Source organism: Gopherus flavomarginatus, chromosome 3, assembly GCF_025201925.1.
Source record: "Gopherus flavomarginatus isolate rGopFla2 chromosome 3, rGopFla2.mat.asm, whole genome shotgun sequence".
Taxonomy (NCBI): Eukaryota; Metazoa; Chordata; order Testudines; family Testudinidae; genus Gopherus; species Gopherus flavomarginatus.
In genome coordinates, this window is record NC_066619.1 from 165,359,198 (window position 1) to 165,377,164 (window position 17,967).

Consider the following 17,967-nt stretch of genomic DNA (forward strand, 5'->3'; position numbering starts at 1 on the left):
ATTGGTTTTTCATTCTTGTCTCAAGTTCCTTCTCCAAGTTCTATCCTCACTCCATTTGTACTAATGAGAACAATCTCCCTAGTCTCGGTCCTGAGAAGAAAAAAGAAAAGATTTGGCCCAAGCTATCAAAATCTATTATACCTTTAGAAAATCTGAATCTCTTTTTAATGCATAGTAGGCCCAGAAACTGGACCAGTTGGCATCCTGTTTTTCTATTTCTTTCTTCTTGGCTTTCAGTACTTGTAAAATAGATCATCTGGCACTCTTATACTATATAGAGAAGGTAGGTGAGGTAACATCTTTCATTGGACCAACTTCTGTTGATGGAAGGTGCAAGATGTTGAGTTTCATGGAGCTCTTCCTCACATCTGGAGGAGATAACTAGACTGTCACTTGTACCTGAGAGGGAGCTCTCTGCAGGTTGAAAGTGTGCCCTTTCTGCTAACAGAAATTGGTCCAATAAAAGATATCATCTCACTTGCCTTGTTTCTCTCTCATCCTGGGACCAACAAGGCTACAGCATTGCAAACAACCCTTATAGCCTTCATTTAAATTGAAATGCAAATAGTTTCCTCCTATGAATTAGTCCCTTGATCTAGTTTTCTTGTCATTATAGACCATCTCTTCTGCTCAAATCTAAAAATCCGAACAAGTGAAGGATGATCTGATAGTCTTGTTTTGTACAATAGAACAGGTTCTTGTTGTCTATCAATCCCAAGAGAAAATACTGGCAGAATTAATTGAATGAGGCAAAGAAATTTATTTTCATCAAATTGTCTTGATTTAAGCTGGATTTGGATTTGTGAGTAACAGTTTTGCAATTGGGATGTTAAACTAAAAAGGAAACTTTATTATAATACCAGTACAGTCCATGGAATCTACAGTACATTTCTCATAAATCTGTTCAGTGTATTTGTTATATTGTTTCATCAAACTAACAATTCCCACATTGCTCATGTCTCTTTGGTATTTGTTTGGACTTATTTTAAAATACACACTATGTCTGAAGTGTGGCAATGACCTAGAGGCAAAACCCAGAGAATTCTAATTAAAATGCACAAAACTGCTGAATACAGAAAAAAAAATATGCTGTGCTTTTGAGAGAAAAAATGATAAATGTTTGCACACCTAAAAGTCAAAACCTCTTATAAAATGTTAGTTGGCGGTGTAGCATGCCATGTGGGTATGATTTTTCACAGTACTGAAAAAAAATTGACAGCCTCTCTGTTCCAATATAGTCAAGATGTGGAACAAAACCCAAAGGATCATCCACAGTGAACTTCCCCATAAGTACTATGATTGATTAAAAGGTGTGGTGTAGAATATAGATAATAATCTTTTTAACTGTCCTCTATGATTATATTGCAGGTGTATTAAAAATGACCTGCATTTTGCCAAAGAAACAACTTTTTTCCTTCTTGTAGCTAGTGAAATGATACAGACTAAATGAAAAGACGGCATATTAAGCTGAGAAAAACCATTATCTATGGTACATTAAGGATTAATCGACCAGAAATGCAGGATATTGCACTGGACACAGCTGATGCCAGGTGTTATTTTGTTTGCAGAAAAATCTATATTTCATAAAGAACATAAATAACAGATGAGGCCAAAAGCTATGACATGCTATGAAGAAGAATAAAATAGGTTTACTGTAGTCAAGAGAATTGATGTTAAAATTCACAACTCTTAGCATATTCTTCTTCATGGCTTTAAAGAAAATAAACAAAATGGAGCTATACCTGAACCATTTGTTTGAGAAGATTTTGCTTTAAGCATGTTCATTTTAGGCAGAAAACTACATCAGGACTGGTGTTTACAATTAAAAAACAGCATTTTAAAAATATATGGTTTGCTTTGTGCAGAAAGGAAACTGCATTGTGGTCTTAAATTTGAATATTTGTGCCTCCAAAATATGCAATTGTGGGCACAGACCATGAAGTTAGAAGCACAAGTGCACTGATTTTCTCCTGTAATTCATTTACAGACAAAAAGATGCATTTGCAGTTAGCTTAAAAAAGTGGTGGGGGGGGAGCTGGGCCTTAGGCCTCGGGGAAATGTGCCTCAAAAATTTTGTTTTGTATTGGAATGCAGAATTACTACTCTAAAATGCATACTAGTGATGACATAGCCTCAAAAGTCTCATTTTTTTAAATGGTATCCAAAAGATTATCTACTCAGCAGAAGATTACGTAAACCTCTTCAGTCTGAAAGTAATGCTGGAAATTTCAGTATAATAAAATTTCTCATAGAATTTTTGCAAACTTTAGCATGGAACATTCAATTCTTATGTTTCCAAAATGTTTAGGATGCAAGTACATTCTGATAAACAGGGTCAACTCATTAGGGGAAATAAGCAAATGATTCACTATGCTGAGGGACAGACCCTAGGTTTGAGAGAGATCGATTCGGATAAATTGTGTTGTGCCATACAATATTTCAGGAATTGCTTCTGTGCAGGAAAAAATAGACAAAAAGAGATGAGAGAGCCCTAAAAATGGGGTTAACTAAACCTTTTTAGTCCTCAGAAAAGATTCAGGTTCAAGTTTCGAATAAAGGTTTGGGTCAGTTCTTATTGTTTGTTTAATTAATTAATCATACCAAATTTAGGGTCATATCCACAGCTAGTGTAAAACAGCATAGCCTCAACTCTTTACATACACACACATACCCTCATAGCACATTCCTCTGCAAAGCAAAATATCCCATAAATGTTAACTTAGTGATTTATTCAGTTTTCTTTAAAGTGTGTCCTCTGAGCTGTGGGTGCTCAGCTTTCAACCAGAATAGAAACCTTATGGATAAAAGGCAGGTTTTAAACTATATCTTGCTATAGACAAGAACACACACACAACCTTGAATTCCCTAATGCTTTTCTTTGTGTCTCTCTCTCTCCCCCACAGCCCATTTTGATAAATTGATAGTTAATTACTAAATTGTGTATAGGTTCTTGATAAACTTTTTTTCCAGGAAATGAACACTTAAGACCCAAATAATTGTTTGTACTGCTAGAGCTCCTGATGTAATGTCACACTTAGCAATACTTTATACTATGTATTCCTACTGTCCTAAACATTATTTGTTGTGAAACACTTTAAAGATCAAAGGGAAAGGGGGAAAAAACCTCAATCTGAGCCCAGTTACACCTTCCAGGACTCTCTAGGCTTCAGTGTAGCATATCTAGGCACGTGATACAATTATAGAAGTGGTAGGCTAGTAATTTTAATGAACATGCATCTATTTTTATTTGAGGACATGGCAGCGCTGAATAAATGCAGTACAGTGATACCACATCTCTCAGCACTTTCAGTTTATTTTTCATTTATAATCTGGTGGTGACATTTCAATATTTTAACTTTTATACATATTCTATGTCTGATCTTATCTTACAGGAAATAAATGATGTGGATGTGCAGGAGCTAGTGAGAAGGTCAATTGGAAGGTTAACAATTATTCGACAGACATTTCCAGTCCCACAGAACAGCAGTCAACGCTGTTTCCGTGGCAACCACAGAATATCTTCATCACTGTGTGATCCGAAGGACCCTTTCTCCCAGAACATGGAGGTATCTTCATACTAATATTTTCTCGCTTATGTGCTAGCTTTATAGACAGCTGCTGGGAAAACTTTGAGTTTAGTGTAATTTTCAACTCTGCTTATTTTTAATATTCTTCTGTGTGGCACATCCTAATGGTTCATGCATGCAACAATGAAATGGTTTAGCTGTTTGTAGCGCCGTCTTGGTAACTAGAGCTACATATCTAGCCTAGGCCACATCAAGGCAGGGAAATCAGAAAGAGACAACTCAGCGTCCAGAAGAAGGGGTAATGTATTGCTGAGTTTTATATTGCCGAGATTAATTCCACCAAGAATTGCCTCTGCAGAGCCACACAATAAGAATGTCATACCAAGCCACAGAACTGGTAATACTAGTAAAGCCATCCTGGAGAGCTTTTGCCTAAAGATTCAGAACCAATCATTTTAAAACTCGGGTGTCTCAAGCTAAATACCTAAATCCGTATTTATGTACCTAAGTGGCCTTATTGTCAGAGATTCTGAGTATGGATTTTACTGACTCCATGGGGCTATCCTATTTATGCCAATACATTCCACCATCCACCCACTGCAAGTATATTCCATATATGGACTGTGAAAGTGAAGAGATAACAAGATAACAACATGTATTTTTAAACCCACTTCTATGCTCCTGATCTGTCATTGATAATATTGGTTGAAAATGTTTAAATCGATCTTTTTTCAGTAAACAGACTTTTTTGACAAAACATTTTAATTTTCTCCAAAATTTTCTTTTTAATAATTTTGGGTTTTTTTCTTCATTTGCAGCTCTTACATTTTGTTTGTTTTCCCTCAACTCCAATTTTAAAAGGTCACTATAAACAAATGTAAAAATTTCAGGAATGAAAATCACTTATAAAATATTTAGGAAGAAAAAAATCACTTATAAAATATTATTACTTTAAAAAATGAAACAAAAAATCTGTCAGTGGAAAATTTTCTCTCTTGATTTTGATTTATTTATTTTTTATTCTGAAAACGTAGGATAAAATTGTTTTTGAGTGTTGACCAGTTCTAATTATGTTTTTGGGGGAATTGAACCCAATCAGAATGATTAAATTCATAGTAAAGAGGATATAAATGCAACATGGGTTTACCAGACCAGACCAGACCAACCTGATTTCCTTCTTTGAGAAATTAACTGATTGTTTTAGATAACGGAAATGTAGTAGGTCTAAAACATTTGGACTTCAGTAAAGCATTTGACACTGTACCACGTGATAAATTATTAGTTAAGTTAGGAAAGATGGGGACCAGTACAAGCACTGTAAGGTAGATATGGAATTAGCTAAAGAAGAGAAGGCAGCAAGGTGTGCTGGAAGGTGTGTTACCAGACTAGGGAGAAGTTACTAGCAGTGTTCCTTGAGGATCAGCCTTAGGATCAGTTTACTAAATTTTTTTATTAATAATCTTGGTGCAAAAATAGGACTATGTTAAAAAAAACTGCTGCTGATATGAAGTTGGGAGACACTGTCAATACAGAGGAGGATTAGAATATTATACGGGAATGTCTGGATGACATTGATGACTGGAGTGACAGAAATGGGATGAAATTCAATAGCAAAGTGCAAGGTGGCGCAGTTAGCGTCTAATAAAAAGAATTTCTGCTACACCTCAGGGTTCGTCAGTTCGAAGTGACAGAGGAGGAGAGAGACGTTGGTGTGTGCTTTGATCATAAGATGTCTATGAGCCACCATATGACATGGCTGTGGAAAAAAAAGCAAATACAATCCTAGGATGTATCAGACGAGGCATTTCCAGTAGAGATGGGGAGGTATTAATTCCATCGTACAAGGCATTAGTAAGACCTCATTTGGAATAGTGTGTACATTTCTGGTCACCATGTTCAAGGAAAACTATTATAGACTGGAACAGGTGCGGAGAAGAGCTATGAGGATGATCCTGTCAATGGAGGACCTATTTTATGAGAGGAGATTGGAAGAACTTTTCTTGTTTAATCTCACTAAAAGATGTCTGAGAGGGGATATGCTTGATCTTGATAAATCAGGGAGCAATAAATACCAGGGAAGGTGAAGAGCTGTTATGCTGAAGGACAATGTTGGCACAAGAATTAATGGATATTAGCTGGTCATGAACAAGTTCAGGCTGGAAATTAGAAGAAGGCTTCTAACCACCAAAGGGATGAGGTTCTGGAACAGCTTCCCAATAGTAGTTGTGGGGCAAGCAAGTTAATTAGTTTTAATAGAGCTGGGCAAATTTGAGTGCACTTGTATGATAGGGTTGCTTGTGATGGTAGGGGGCAAGGCTCAAGCTCTAAGGGGTCACTTCTGGTTTCTCTTATGTTCCTAAAGCTCATGCTTCGTGGTTGCAGCTGGCCACTAGAAGGGATCAGGAAGGGATTATTCCCACCCTGCCCCCAATGTATTCTGGTTTTTTTTTCTTTCTTCTGAAGCATCAGGGGTGGCCACTTCTGGAGATGGGACCCTGGGTGGGTTAGGCCATGGCTCTGAGATGGCACCAAGCATCCTCTCCGTCAAGTGCTTGACTGGCTGGTTCTTGCTCAGGGTCTAACTAATCTGCAAATGTGAGGTTGGGAAAAATCCCTTCCTTCCTTCCTGACCTTGTGGGGGGGAGGAGGAGGGAAAGGGGGAGAAGTTGCCGTCCTCTGCCTCATATGGATGTGGGTCACTTGCCAGGATTATCTGAGTATATCTCATTTAACCATTTCCCTGCCATTGTTCCTATTCTCTGCCTGTAGCATGTAATAGTCTACTATCTTGTAGGTCTCATTCCTTTGAACGGTTTAGCTGGTGCTGGGTGATGTGGGTGCCCTGTGATATACAAGTGAGACTAGATAATCTAGTGGTCCATTGTTGCTTTAATATTTGACTGTATTAATGGAGGGCCCAGTTTGCAACTGACTTCAGGCTGGCAGATCCTTGTGTCCCTAAGGAGTTTCAGGGGTCTGGCCACCCTGAGTCACTCACACAATTGAGTTCACATATGTGTTTACGAGTTTAGGGCCTTTTTTTGCTAGTAAGCCTGGTTCGACTCAGTTCTGTCAAAATTATGGCTATTCAGGAGTGCAGGACCAGCTTTAAAAAAGGTGTCTTGCTTGCAGTTCCCCCACCCCTACACCTCCCTAGTACATATATGGAATAAGAACATAAGACTGGCTAAATGTCAGTGACCAGACCAGCTAGGAGCAGCTGCTGGCCTGCTCTGTAACTAAGTGCATTACTAGGCAACCAAGGAGCCCACATATGCTGCCTTGGAAGTCACGTGGCCTCAGCCCCTGACTGGCTGCTGGTTTAGCAGTCCTGTTTATAAGCCTGGCCTCCACAGCAAGTCAGTGACTCTTCAACACGTACCACTCCCAGAGCTGTACTTGCCCTTGTTCCAGTCCCTGCTCCCTCTGGCTTCAGACTTCTAGATTCAACCACCAGCTCTGCTTCTGACTTATGAGTCTGGTTTACTCTCCAGTTCTGCTATTCAGCTTCTGTCTTTCTGGTACTGATCCCTGGCTCTGCCTCTGGCTTATGACTGTGGTTTATATCCTCCTCCCAAGCAGTGGCATTTGGCTTCTGTCCCTCTGGTACTGACCATTGGCTCATTTCCTGGACTATGCCCACGCTAGTCCAAGCTCTAACTAGTAGGCCTCACTCTCTTACCACCAGGCCTGACCACCCACAGCCTGGTCGTCAGCACTGTTGTTTGTATCAATTATACATCTATGCTGTCTTCTGATAGTGGCCGATGCCAGATGCTTCAGAGGGAATGAACAGAACAGGGCAATTTATGAATGATGCCTCCTGATGTCCAGTCCAAGCTTCTGGCAGTCAGAGGTTTAGGGACACCCAGAGCGTAGGGTTGCATCCCTGACCATCTTGGCTAATCGTCATTGATGGACCTCTTCCCTATGAACATATCTAAATCTTGTTTGAAGTTAGTTATGCTTTTAACCTTCACAACATGCCCTGCCAATGAGTTCCGAAGGAAGACTGTGCATTGTTTGAAATACTTTCTTACATTTGTTTTAAATCTGCTGTCTGTTTATTTCACTGAATGACCCCTGGTTCTTGTGTTTATATGCAGGAGTAAACAGGAGTTCTGGAACAATTTGTATAGTGGGGGTGTTGAGAGCCTTTGACCCAAAGTGTAAACCTTGTATATAATGGAGACCATTGCAGCACCCGCCACACTCCTAGTTCCAGCACCTATGAGAGTAAATAATATTTCCTTATACAGTTTATTCACACCATTCATGATTTTATAGGTTTCTATCATATCCCCCTTAGACATAGGGTGACCAGATGTCCCGATTTTATAGGGACAGTCCTGATATTTGAGGCTTTTTCTTATATAGGCACGTCTTGCCCCCTACCCCCATCCCGATTTTTCACATTTGCTATCTGGTCACCCTACTTAGACATCTCTTTTCTAAACTGAACAGCCCCAGGTTTTTTTCTATCTGCCCTCATGTGGAAGCTGTTCCATATTCCTAATAATTTTTGTTGCCCTTTTCCATACTTTTTTCAATCCTAACCCAATTCTAATATATCTTCTTGGGATGGGGCGACCAGAACTGCATGCAGTATTCAAGGTGTGGGAATATTATGGTTTTTTATAGTGGCCATTCGGATATTTTCTGTCTTATTATCTATCTCTTTCCCAATGGTTTCTAAGATTGTTAGCTTTTTTTTACTGGTGCTGCACATTGAACAGAGGTTTTCAGAGAATTATCTATGGTGACTCCGTATCTCTTTCTTGAGTGGTAATAACTAAGTTAGACCCCATCATAATGTATGTATAGTTGGGATTATATTTTCCAATATGCATTACTTTGAATTTATCAGCACTGAATTTCATTTGCCATTTTGTTACTCAGTTACCCAGTTTTGTGAGATCCCTTTGTAACTCTTCCTAGTCTTCTTTGGACTTAACTATCTTCTGTAATTTTGTATCATCTGCAAATTTTGCCACCTCATTGTCTACCCTCTTTCCAGATCATTTATGGAATATGTTGAACAGCACTAGTCCCAGTACAGATCCCTGGGGGACATCACTATTTACCTTTCTCCACTGTGAAAACGAACCATTTATTCCTACCCTTTGTTTCCTGTCTTTTAACCAGTTATCATAAGAGAAACTTTCCTCTTATCTCATGACTGCTTACTTTGCTTAAGAGCCTTAGGTGAGGGGCCTTGTCAAAAGCTTTCTGAAAGTCATCGTACACTATATCCTCTGGATCACCCTTGTCCATGTGTTTGGTGTGCCCCTCTAGTTCAGTTGAATAGTTTGCAGTTGTCCTCAGAATTATGCTTTCTGAACAGAACAAGGCTGATTGTATTAACTCTTTCTTCCTCCTGGAATTGTTTGAGGTTGCCAGACATCTACATTTCACGTTCTTGGCTGGCTGGAGATCACCTAATTATGTGCTGCTGCTTAATTCCAATGGCTATCCACCTCTGCAAAAGACTGCTGAGTTAGAGGAGATTTGGAATAAGCAGAATATCAATCACTGAGATACACAGTGCATTAAAAATCTTGTTATAGTTATGTTGCAGAGCCATAAATATACAGAATAATCTTTAAATTACCTCCCTGTCATGCATACTAGGACTATGATTAATGCAACACACTTCCAAGAGGGGGTAGGATTTTGCAGAAACAGAAATTAACTCTAGTGCATTTACTGTTGTATTATCAGAGACCAATGATGCCATAAAGGCTAAGCTAAAATATTTGTAAGGGACTGAAAAATTGCTAATGCTTGCTGAACCCTGTACACTTGTGTCCTGTTAATACCTGATGTAAGCACAGCTGAATTGCTCCTAAATTAATAAGTGTATTCCCCTGGGTGAACTGTGACAAAGATTTCCTAGTCCCATGATATTAAGTTATAGAAATTACATAAAAACAGTATCATCTTGTTGGGAAATGACGACTTGGGATTTGTAGCCTTTATGTACTAATTTGGTCTTATTGGAAACCTTATTGTCTTTCCTCCCTGGAAGGTCTTTTTTTTTTTTTTTTTTCAGCCCAGGCTTCCGCCATATATTATTATAGCAGGAGATAATTTATTTCCCATTCTTCAATTTCCCCTCACTGGAAGTTAATGTGGGGTAAACTTCTTTGAGGAAATAAGGGTTTAGCTGAAAGACATTCAACACTTGATGTTCTGGGTAGTGCAATAGTAGGTGATCTAAGTTATCGAAAGAGTCATCCAAGTCTCTGATCTTGTAATTCATGGGTGTGAAGTCTAACCTCTGAGTTAAAAAGGAAACGAGCAACCTTATTCATGTTAAACCTCTGAATTCTAAAAGAGAAATGTTCAGAACCAGCAGAGTTATAGGGGAAGTTGATACAATGGTGAAAAGAAAACTTCCAAACCGTGGAGTGATAGACCACTCTGTCGTAAGTTCTCTGAGTGGGTAGCTATTAATGTAGCTTTAGCAGTGGTAATGAAGAATCATGGAAGGTTTAAGGAAAAAGGCAGACTAGAACTTGCTGTGGAAATTTGGGAGGCAAAGGAAGTGCTAGGAACTTCTGGGAAAGGAGAAAGGCAGAGGAAGTCTTCCTTAGATTCTGGGGGGAGGTGAGAGTAAGTAGCAAAAGACTTGTGTACAAATCTATGGGGATCAGTCTGCAGAAGAGTCAGAGCGAGTATAAGTCGCTGCAAGTTGGAGTCAGCATAATACATGTGCTGCCTTTATGCAATTAATTTGTAGGATGGGGAAAAATATTTGGAGTGTCATAATTTTCAGATAATATTTGGACCCTTGAATATCTGAATCAGCATATCAGCCTCTTCAGGAACTCTTGCCTTTTAACTGGCTACAAGACTAGCTTTAAGATGTTTTCTGCTGCAAAGTAAAGGAGTCCCCAGCAGCCTGAATCTCCACCTCATTATTCCATTTCACATCTTCAGATCTCCCTCTTCTCCTAAGATCTTTAGGGACAGCTGAGTACTCAATATCTTCATTTTTTAGCTTTCAGGCCACCACCTCCTATGAATGCAAGGGGTGGTGAGAAATTGATCTTAGCAGCAATGAAAGAAAAAACCAATCCTGCATCAAACAGCTAATAGACACTGGCTAATTAGTTTTCAGATACTGGGAACACTCTAGAACCAGACATGACAAACCCACGAAAAACACCCACCAGAAATTGGGCTTGTTTTTGGCTTAATTGGTTTGTGAGTTGCTTGTTGGCTAGTTTTTGGCTTATTGCTTGTTTGGCTTGTAGCTTCTTGTAGCTCGTAGCTTCTTTTTTTGATTGGCTCCCAGCAAGCAGGGGCAAGCGGGGGAGACAGTCCAGAGTACACAGTGGGCCCACCACAGTCCCAGACTGCACTCCAGGGTGATCTGCTCACATAGAGTGTTGGAGTTCTTAGGGATTGGCTTGTTTTGGCCTTGTTTTGAAGTGGGATCAGCTTTTGGCTTACTGTGGCTTACTGTTTTTTGGCTTACTGTGAAAGTCGGGGTGCTTATTTATCACGTGAAAGTTGGCAACTGTATCCAGAACCCCTTCTTGTATAACTCAGGAAATCCTGAGTTGCCCCTTGACAGCCACAGGCCCAAGAACTTTAAGTGACTGATAGATGATCTGAAAAGAGTGTTGTCAAATACCCTAGATATGATTCAGTCTTCTAACTTAATATTGCTTCTGAGCACCATGTTGTCAGATGCAACTAATGATGTCTCTTTATGATAGCATTAGTGGGACACCTGCCCCTGCCATCTGAGGACAGAGATGACTGAAAAAGGCCATTTTGGAAATTGTTTGTTTCAGAAGAGCTTGTGAATTCTGTTCCTTTGTTACTTCATACTGAATTATATCTTATCATTAATGTCTGACTGAACTTGTGAATATGCATTTAAAAAATAAATATATAAAAAGTTAATCAAGATAACTGGAAGAGGGGGAGACAGGTTATTTCTGTTTCTTCTGCTGAGCTTCAATCTCCTCTGTTGGATGCTGCACTTAAACTTCTGGGCATAAATATATATATCTTATGAGAGTTTAATACTGTAAGGCGCTAAGAGCCTTTAGCTTCCACAGAAGTTAATGGAAAGTGAGGGCACTCATTGCATTGCAGAAACAGGCCTTATGTGCATATTTAATATGTTAACATATTACCATTATGGAATTCTTACAATGCTGAAATAACTTTTACTAGGCACTGACATTTTTTCAGTGAAGCATAGGGAGCATCCAGTGCTGATGCAAAGTTACTAAACATTTCAGAATTTCTATTTTAAATATTAGAAAGTAATCAAACAGAAATGAGCACAATTGAGTGTTTTGCAAATCCTATGACTTCACTGAGAGTTTCATAATAGGGACTAGAACATCTCACTCTCTCGTTTCACGTTCCCCATTTCAGTTACCTGAACGGAACGTACTAAGAAATACACTGATTGATCGATTGAAAATCATAAAATTACATAATAATGCCATGATGAACCACCAAATGAAAAAGAAAATGTGTGCCTATTGGGGAATTAACAGGCCATATTTGCCTCAAAATGCTGGCTTGGTAAACAGCTTTTGGAAAAAAAATTAAATTCCAATTATTTAATGAGAAAAACCCATTCCAGCTTTGACAATACTGGTAATTAGCTTGCCTCCCCAGGTGGGCAAGATGGAGGTCATGTGACTCAATCAGGACTTCTGGGGAAGAGCTAAGAGGAAACCTGTGTATGGGGCTGGAAAGGAGTTGTGGACTCTGGGAGAGGCCAGACTCCAGGCAAGAAACTCTGGATGTGGGGGCAGAACAAACCCTCCTGGAGATAGGGCTGGGTCTAGCTGGAGACTGGAGCGAAGACTGTTTGTTTTGAAGTATCAGAGAGAGAAGCCATTGAGTTCTGTTGCTGAAAGATTTTGGAAAAATTTGAGGCATAGTGCTCCAGAGCTACCCTAGGCCACCATCAGGTGCACAGGAGCTGTCTGACCCTGATACATTTACAAACAAGTCCACTTATCATGTGGGAAGCCCAGACATTGCAAAATATACTAGTGCTTGAGAACTAGGTAATGAAATTGTTTGGAAATTGACTAGAAACAGGAGAAACTGATAATAATTTAGCCCCAATCCAGCAGCTGGATCTGTGCAAGTAACGTGGACCCTGTGGCTCACGCAGGAGTGAAGGTAGTCAGTGTGGATCTCGTTGCAGGATCAGGGCCCTAAATTGTTGATGAAGCATAGTTAAGGGATGGTTATTTTAATAGTTTTTTTTAAGCAGTTTAATATCAAGTAAATCATTTAGTTATTGACAGGGTGGGCAATAAATAGCTGAGGCAAACAGATAATGAATTCAGTTTTTGTCTGCCAGCATGTGTCCACTAACTACTAATAATCAATCTCTAATCTCTTTACAGATTTCGAACCTCTACATATATGACACTGTGCTTTTGTTGGCTAATGCTTTTCATAAGAAGCTAGAGGACCGGAAGTGGCACAGCATGGCTAGCCTGACTTGTATCAGAAAGAATTCCAAACCTTGGCAAGGAGGGCGATCTATGCTGGATACCATCAAGAAGGTACCTCCTCCTATATGTCATAGTTTCCACTCCAGTGAGGAACAAATCCCATTTGATAAAAGGTGTTCTGTTTTGGCTAACAGCAGTGTCTTTCCAAAAGTGATAGCGTTAGTGCGATGACAAAACAAGTTCTAATGGAAAACTCTCCTTAAAGATTTTTGGTTTTGTTGTGTTGTTTTGTAATGGGCATATTTGAAACAAAAATATTATGGTTGCTGAATATCAGACCCACGGGTATTTCAAGCACACAAAAAAAATCACAGTATTTTTATACCCAAGGTAAAAAAACACAGATCATTTTTTTCTAAGATAATTGATATTAGAATTACAGTCCTTCCTTTGTCAGTACAACAGTATAAGAAAAAAGGTTGGAACAATTGCATCCAGCTAATATTCTGTGCAATTCATTATTAAAATCCTACAGGCATAATGTAATAGAATCATACAAATGAGAGCCAGAAAAACCCTATTAAGTCATCTCGTCTATACTCTGCCAGTACAGGATTGTTCCCTATGGTATAATTTATACTGCTTTGTCCAGCTTTGTTTCCCAAGGAATGGGCTTCCACTCTTTCTCTTGGACTATTATTTCATATCCTAATTATACTCAGTGTCAAGAAACTTTTTCTTGATATTCAGTCTTATTTTCTGGCATTTAGTGTTATACTATTATTCCTAGTTATTCCTTTCCTTTCTTGTTGTTTATACCCTTCAAATATTTGTAGACTATTACCATGGCATTCCTTGGTCAGCACCTATCCAAGAAATACATAGTGTGTTTAATCTTTCCTCATAAGTCCGTCAATCCGGGTTCCTAATCATATTAGTATCTCTTATTTGAAATCCTTCCAATTTCTTAATATCTTTCTGGTAATGATGTGCATGCAATGTATATTTACACAGTGCTGGCAATCCTATATTGTATTATTGAAGGAAAACTACAGTGAATTTAAAAAATTACAAACCTGTTTAATCTTATTTTAAGAAGAATTAAAGTGTCTTTTTTTCAAAAGGCAGTTAACATAAAAAGCATAATACTTTTTAAAGTAACGAGAGGCAATCATTTTGGGTCAGAACCTAAGCCCTACCAGAGCAGGTAGACTTGGTGGCAACAAAGATGGCTTCTTTCAGCCAGCTTCATGCTGCTCCAAATCCCTAGGCCAATCTGCACTAGTCCTGGTGTAAAGCAAAGCAGCCTCAGGTCCAGATTGTATGATACTGACTGCTCCTGGCCCCACCAGGTCCCATTCTGGTAGCTGGAGTTCACCAGCATGTAGGGACACCTACGGCATGTCTTCTATACTAGGGGGCAGTAAGTAGCTTAAATTCCTTTACAATGGTACTTAAGTTATCAGAGAAATCCATCAAGCAGATTTGGCTGCTCCTATGTTTATTTTATCTTCACGCTACACCTTCCCAGGCTTGGTTGCTCCTAGGGTCTCTTTCCTCAGGAGCTGTCTTTACTAAATCCTAGCACACACCCTTTCCTTTCCCTTTGAGGGCTACTTCCACTTACTCATACCTGAGTGGGACACTCAGGCAACAAACCCACTTGACCTTTTCCCATTAGGATTAACACTTGTTATCTGAATGGGGCATTTCAGACCAATATAACCAGCCATGTCACATTCTCTAAACTGAGTCTTTGGATACACAGCCTTGAAAGGGTCATCTGACTGCATTTCTACTTTTTTTCTTAGCTTACTTGTGACACGTACCATTCCCATTCTCCTGCATGAGCATCATTTATGCTGTTTTTTACCACACTGTCAGCTTTTTGCTTTCAAATGCTGCCGAGTTTATTAAATTCTTTGCCATATCATCCTCACTAACATTTCCAGTTTGTCTTTTTCCATTTCCTGCCTTTTATAACAGGATGATTAATAAAACAAAGTCCTCCCATGACCTTTCATACAAGACCTGCACTGTGTGAAGATTAATCTATGAAGCGATTCTCCTTGAAACATAAAGAGAAATGACCAACCAAAGGAAATGTGAAAGTCTTTGAGAAGGCAGGAGCAAATTAAAACCCTATGTAAAGGATATGGTTTAGATCACTAGTGGATTAGGTGTGATAATTCTTGAAATATGTAGCCCTAGCCAGAGGTTGAGTTCCTTGTCTTTGTCTCTCCTGGCCCTGTTTGCAAAAATGGGCTTTGGTGAGAAGTCAAAGTTTATAAACTGAAGGCACATCTGGGTATTGTTTGTACTGTACCATGCTGACAGAAGATTTTTCAAGTGCAAAATGCTACAGCTGTTACAAAGCGAAATCAAACCCAAATGCATAGACTCCCATGGGTATGCAACCCTTCACTTCCACACATGAACAGGAGCCTACGTTTATGGGCTGGTGCTGGAATAGCATGGAGAGGTGGATTTCTTTTCGTGCCATGCTCCCCTTTCCCTTTGAACACAGAAAAGCCCCTTTGTAGGAGTCTTGCAGGATCCCTACGTTGTAGTTTTGGTAAAATGCAGGCCAGAAGTGAGTGTTGCTACCATAGACAGACCATGTCTATGTCAGAAGTGGCAGAAAACTTTTTCAAAACAGACACTCTTTCCCTATTGAGAATTTCTTCGTCTGCTAGCTGTTGGATCCTAGTGCTCTGCCTTTTTCTCTCCCTCATCCCTTGCCCTGGCGTCACTGAACAGTCAAGACCCAATAGCACTCCCAATGTTCTCCTCCCCACTGAAGATCTCTCTCCTCTGTCTCCTTCAGTGGAGCACTGCCCAGTGCTGAGCAAATGCTTAGGATTTAGCTCGCTCTGCCTTGTCTGAGACTAGATAAGGCAGAATGAGTTGAGCCCTGATGAGTGTATTAGCCTGGAGACCCTGCTTAATGCCATTGTGCTCTAGGATAGGAAAAGGACCCTCTCGGTCTACTTCTGCCCATTTCCCAAAAGGGAGAGGAATTCCCGTGTGTGTATGTGTGAAGGAAGCAGTGATTATGGTGTTTGTGGGAAAGGGCAGAGTTGTCTGAGGGCATTGGTGCATGTATGGAAATGTGCGTCAGAGTAGAAATGCTTGTGCATATCTGGAAAGGGGCAGTGACTGTGTCTGGTGGGCAGGGTTTGTGTCCGTGAAAATGAAGAAAAGAGTATCTGATCAATGGGTTAGGTGGAGGAAAACAATGAGTAAAAGTATGTGGGAAGGGAGCAAAGAGAGAGCTGGGGACCCCCAGAAAAGAGTAGCGAGTTTGAAGGAGGGGCGAGTTCCTGAAACAACACTGTATAGAAGGGAGGGAGAGAGGAAAAAATGTTACATACTACAGGAAAAATAACTTTGAGGGGAAAACAGGATTAAAAAAGGAAGGGAATGTGTTCTGTCATATAGTTAAAGGAAAGAAAAATGCAAAGGAGACATAGTAACGTTTTCTTTTTTAAATGATTTGCAAGGAAGTGTAATGCTACTAGGGGACATAGTCCACCTACTGAACTTCACCTATAGTAGCTAAAAGCCTAGAGATGGGCTTGGGTCTTGGAGGCACCTGGGAATGTGAGAGAGACTTGCTCAGCTGGATTCTTCCCATGCCAAAACTGTGGGTCTATGTTGTAGGAGCATTGGCAGTGTGGAGACCAAGGCTCTCCATCTACATTGTCTTTGCATTTAGGAGAGCCCCCAAGTTCCATGGGTTTTGGTGGTGAACCAAAGAGAAAACCCTATCCCTCCTGCCATGAGGGAATATACAGATAACTCTGTGAGCTAAAACTCAGATTTTCCACTCCCAAATGCAGGTTAATTCTGCACAGGAAAAAATAGCACCAAATGTTTAGCTATTACACTTACATCCTAATGGATGTAAACAAACCCATTGAAAAAAAGCAGATTCTGCTCCCTGCCAATCTGTTCCTCTAAAATTAAGATTAGGTTGCATGCATTTGTTTAGATTTATTCTGATGGAACTTCACTCAGAGACATGAAATAATAATACATTTTTACTTATTATAGGGCACCAATGCCCATGATGGCTTGTATATACCTAACAAAATACATTTTAAAAATAATCATACCTTGGTTTTTAATATGGTGACTATAAACTAATTAGTTCCCAAGTGAGAATTCTAGGGATGGGTAAAAGTTAGATTTTCATTCTCTGATTTGTGTGCCTATATGGGAGAAGGTAGGGGGAACATAGTAATGTTCACTGTATTCAGGGAATTCTACATATTGGAGTAGTCCCTGAAATACCCCAATGAGCATCTCACCAAAAATTAAATAACACAGCCCTTAAGTTTAGAAACACTGGACCATGGGTGGAAATCCACTTGAAACTGATAAGGATGGGTGTGCTTGGGGGTGGATTTCTTGTAATTTCTAATCTAATTTCTGATTTGAAATCACTGCTACTGGGCTTTTGCTTTTCAATGCTTTTCATTCCGATTCTAACCTCTCTTAGGCTGCAGAAAACCACAGTCTCCACTGTGCAAATTGGACTGTTCGGGGGCTGAGACAGGGCTATTGTAATAGTATTTCCTCTCTAACCGCTATAGCTAATGTTCTGCCAGCCTTTGACATATGAAGCCCTGTTAACAGCTCTGCCATAACCATTTCTCCAAGAGTAAAACTTATCATATAATATCTGGGTCCCACAGATAAATGGATTTTTGTGAAGAAAAAAACATTTGGCTATTTAAATGCAAATATTCATATGAAAGAAATTGAGGTTACCCATTTTTTAGTACTCATCTATTAGCTTAGTATTGTAAACATGCAGTTTTTCATTCCATAGCTAGATGCTTATTGTGACTTTAAAATAAATGTGGGGCTTTATAGAGCAGATACATTGCACGTTCCGTAAGAGCTATTCACAAGATTTTGGGTAGTGTTTTGGATTAATGGACTCAAGGTATATAAATCTACAGCGTGCACCTAGGTCTATGAATGCA

The 17,967-nt window shown here is 39.5% G+C and overlaps 1 protein-coding gene across 1 annotated transcript in view; it reads left to right on the forward strand.

Annotated features, from left to right (window-relative positions):
* GRID2 (glutamate ionotropic receptor delta type subunit 2) overlaps nucleotides 1-17,967 on the forward strand; it is a 1,109,147-nt gene that overhangs the window by 707,804 nt on the left and 383,376 nt on the right. Inside the window, exons 6-7 of the mRNA XM_050944015.1 lie at nucleotides 3,393-3,566; nucleotides 12,923-13,084. Coding sequence (XP_050799972.1) covers nucleotides 3,393-3,566; nucleotides 12,923-13,084 — 336 coding nt within the window. The remainder of the gene's footprint in view (nucleotides 1-3,392; nucleotides 3,567-12,922; nucleotides 13,085-17,967) is intronic.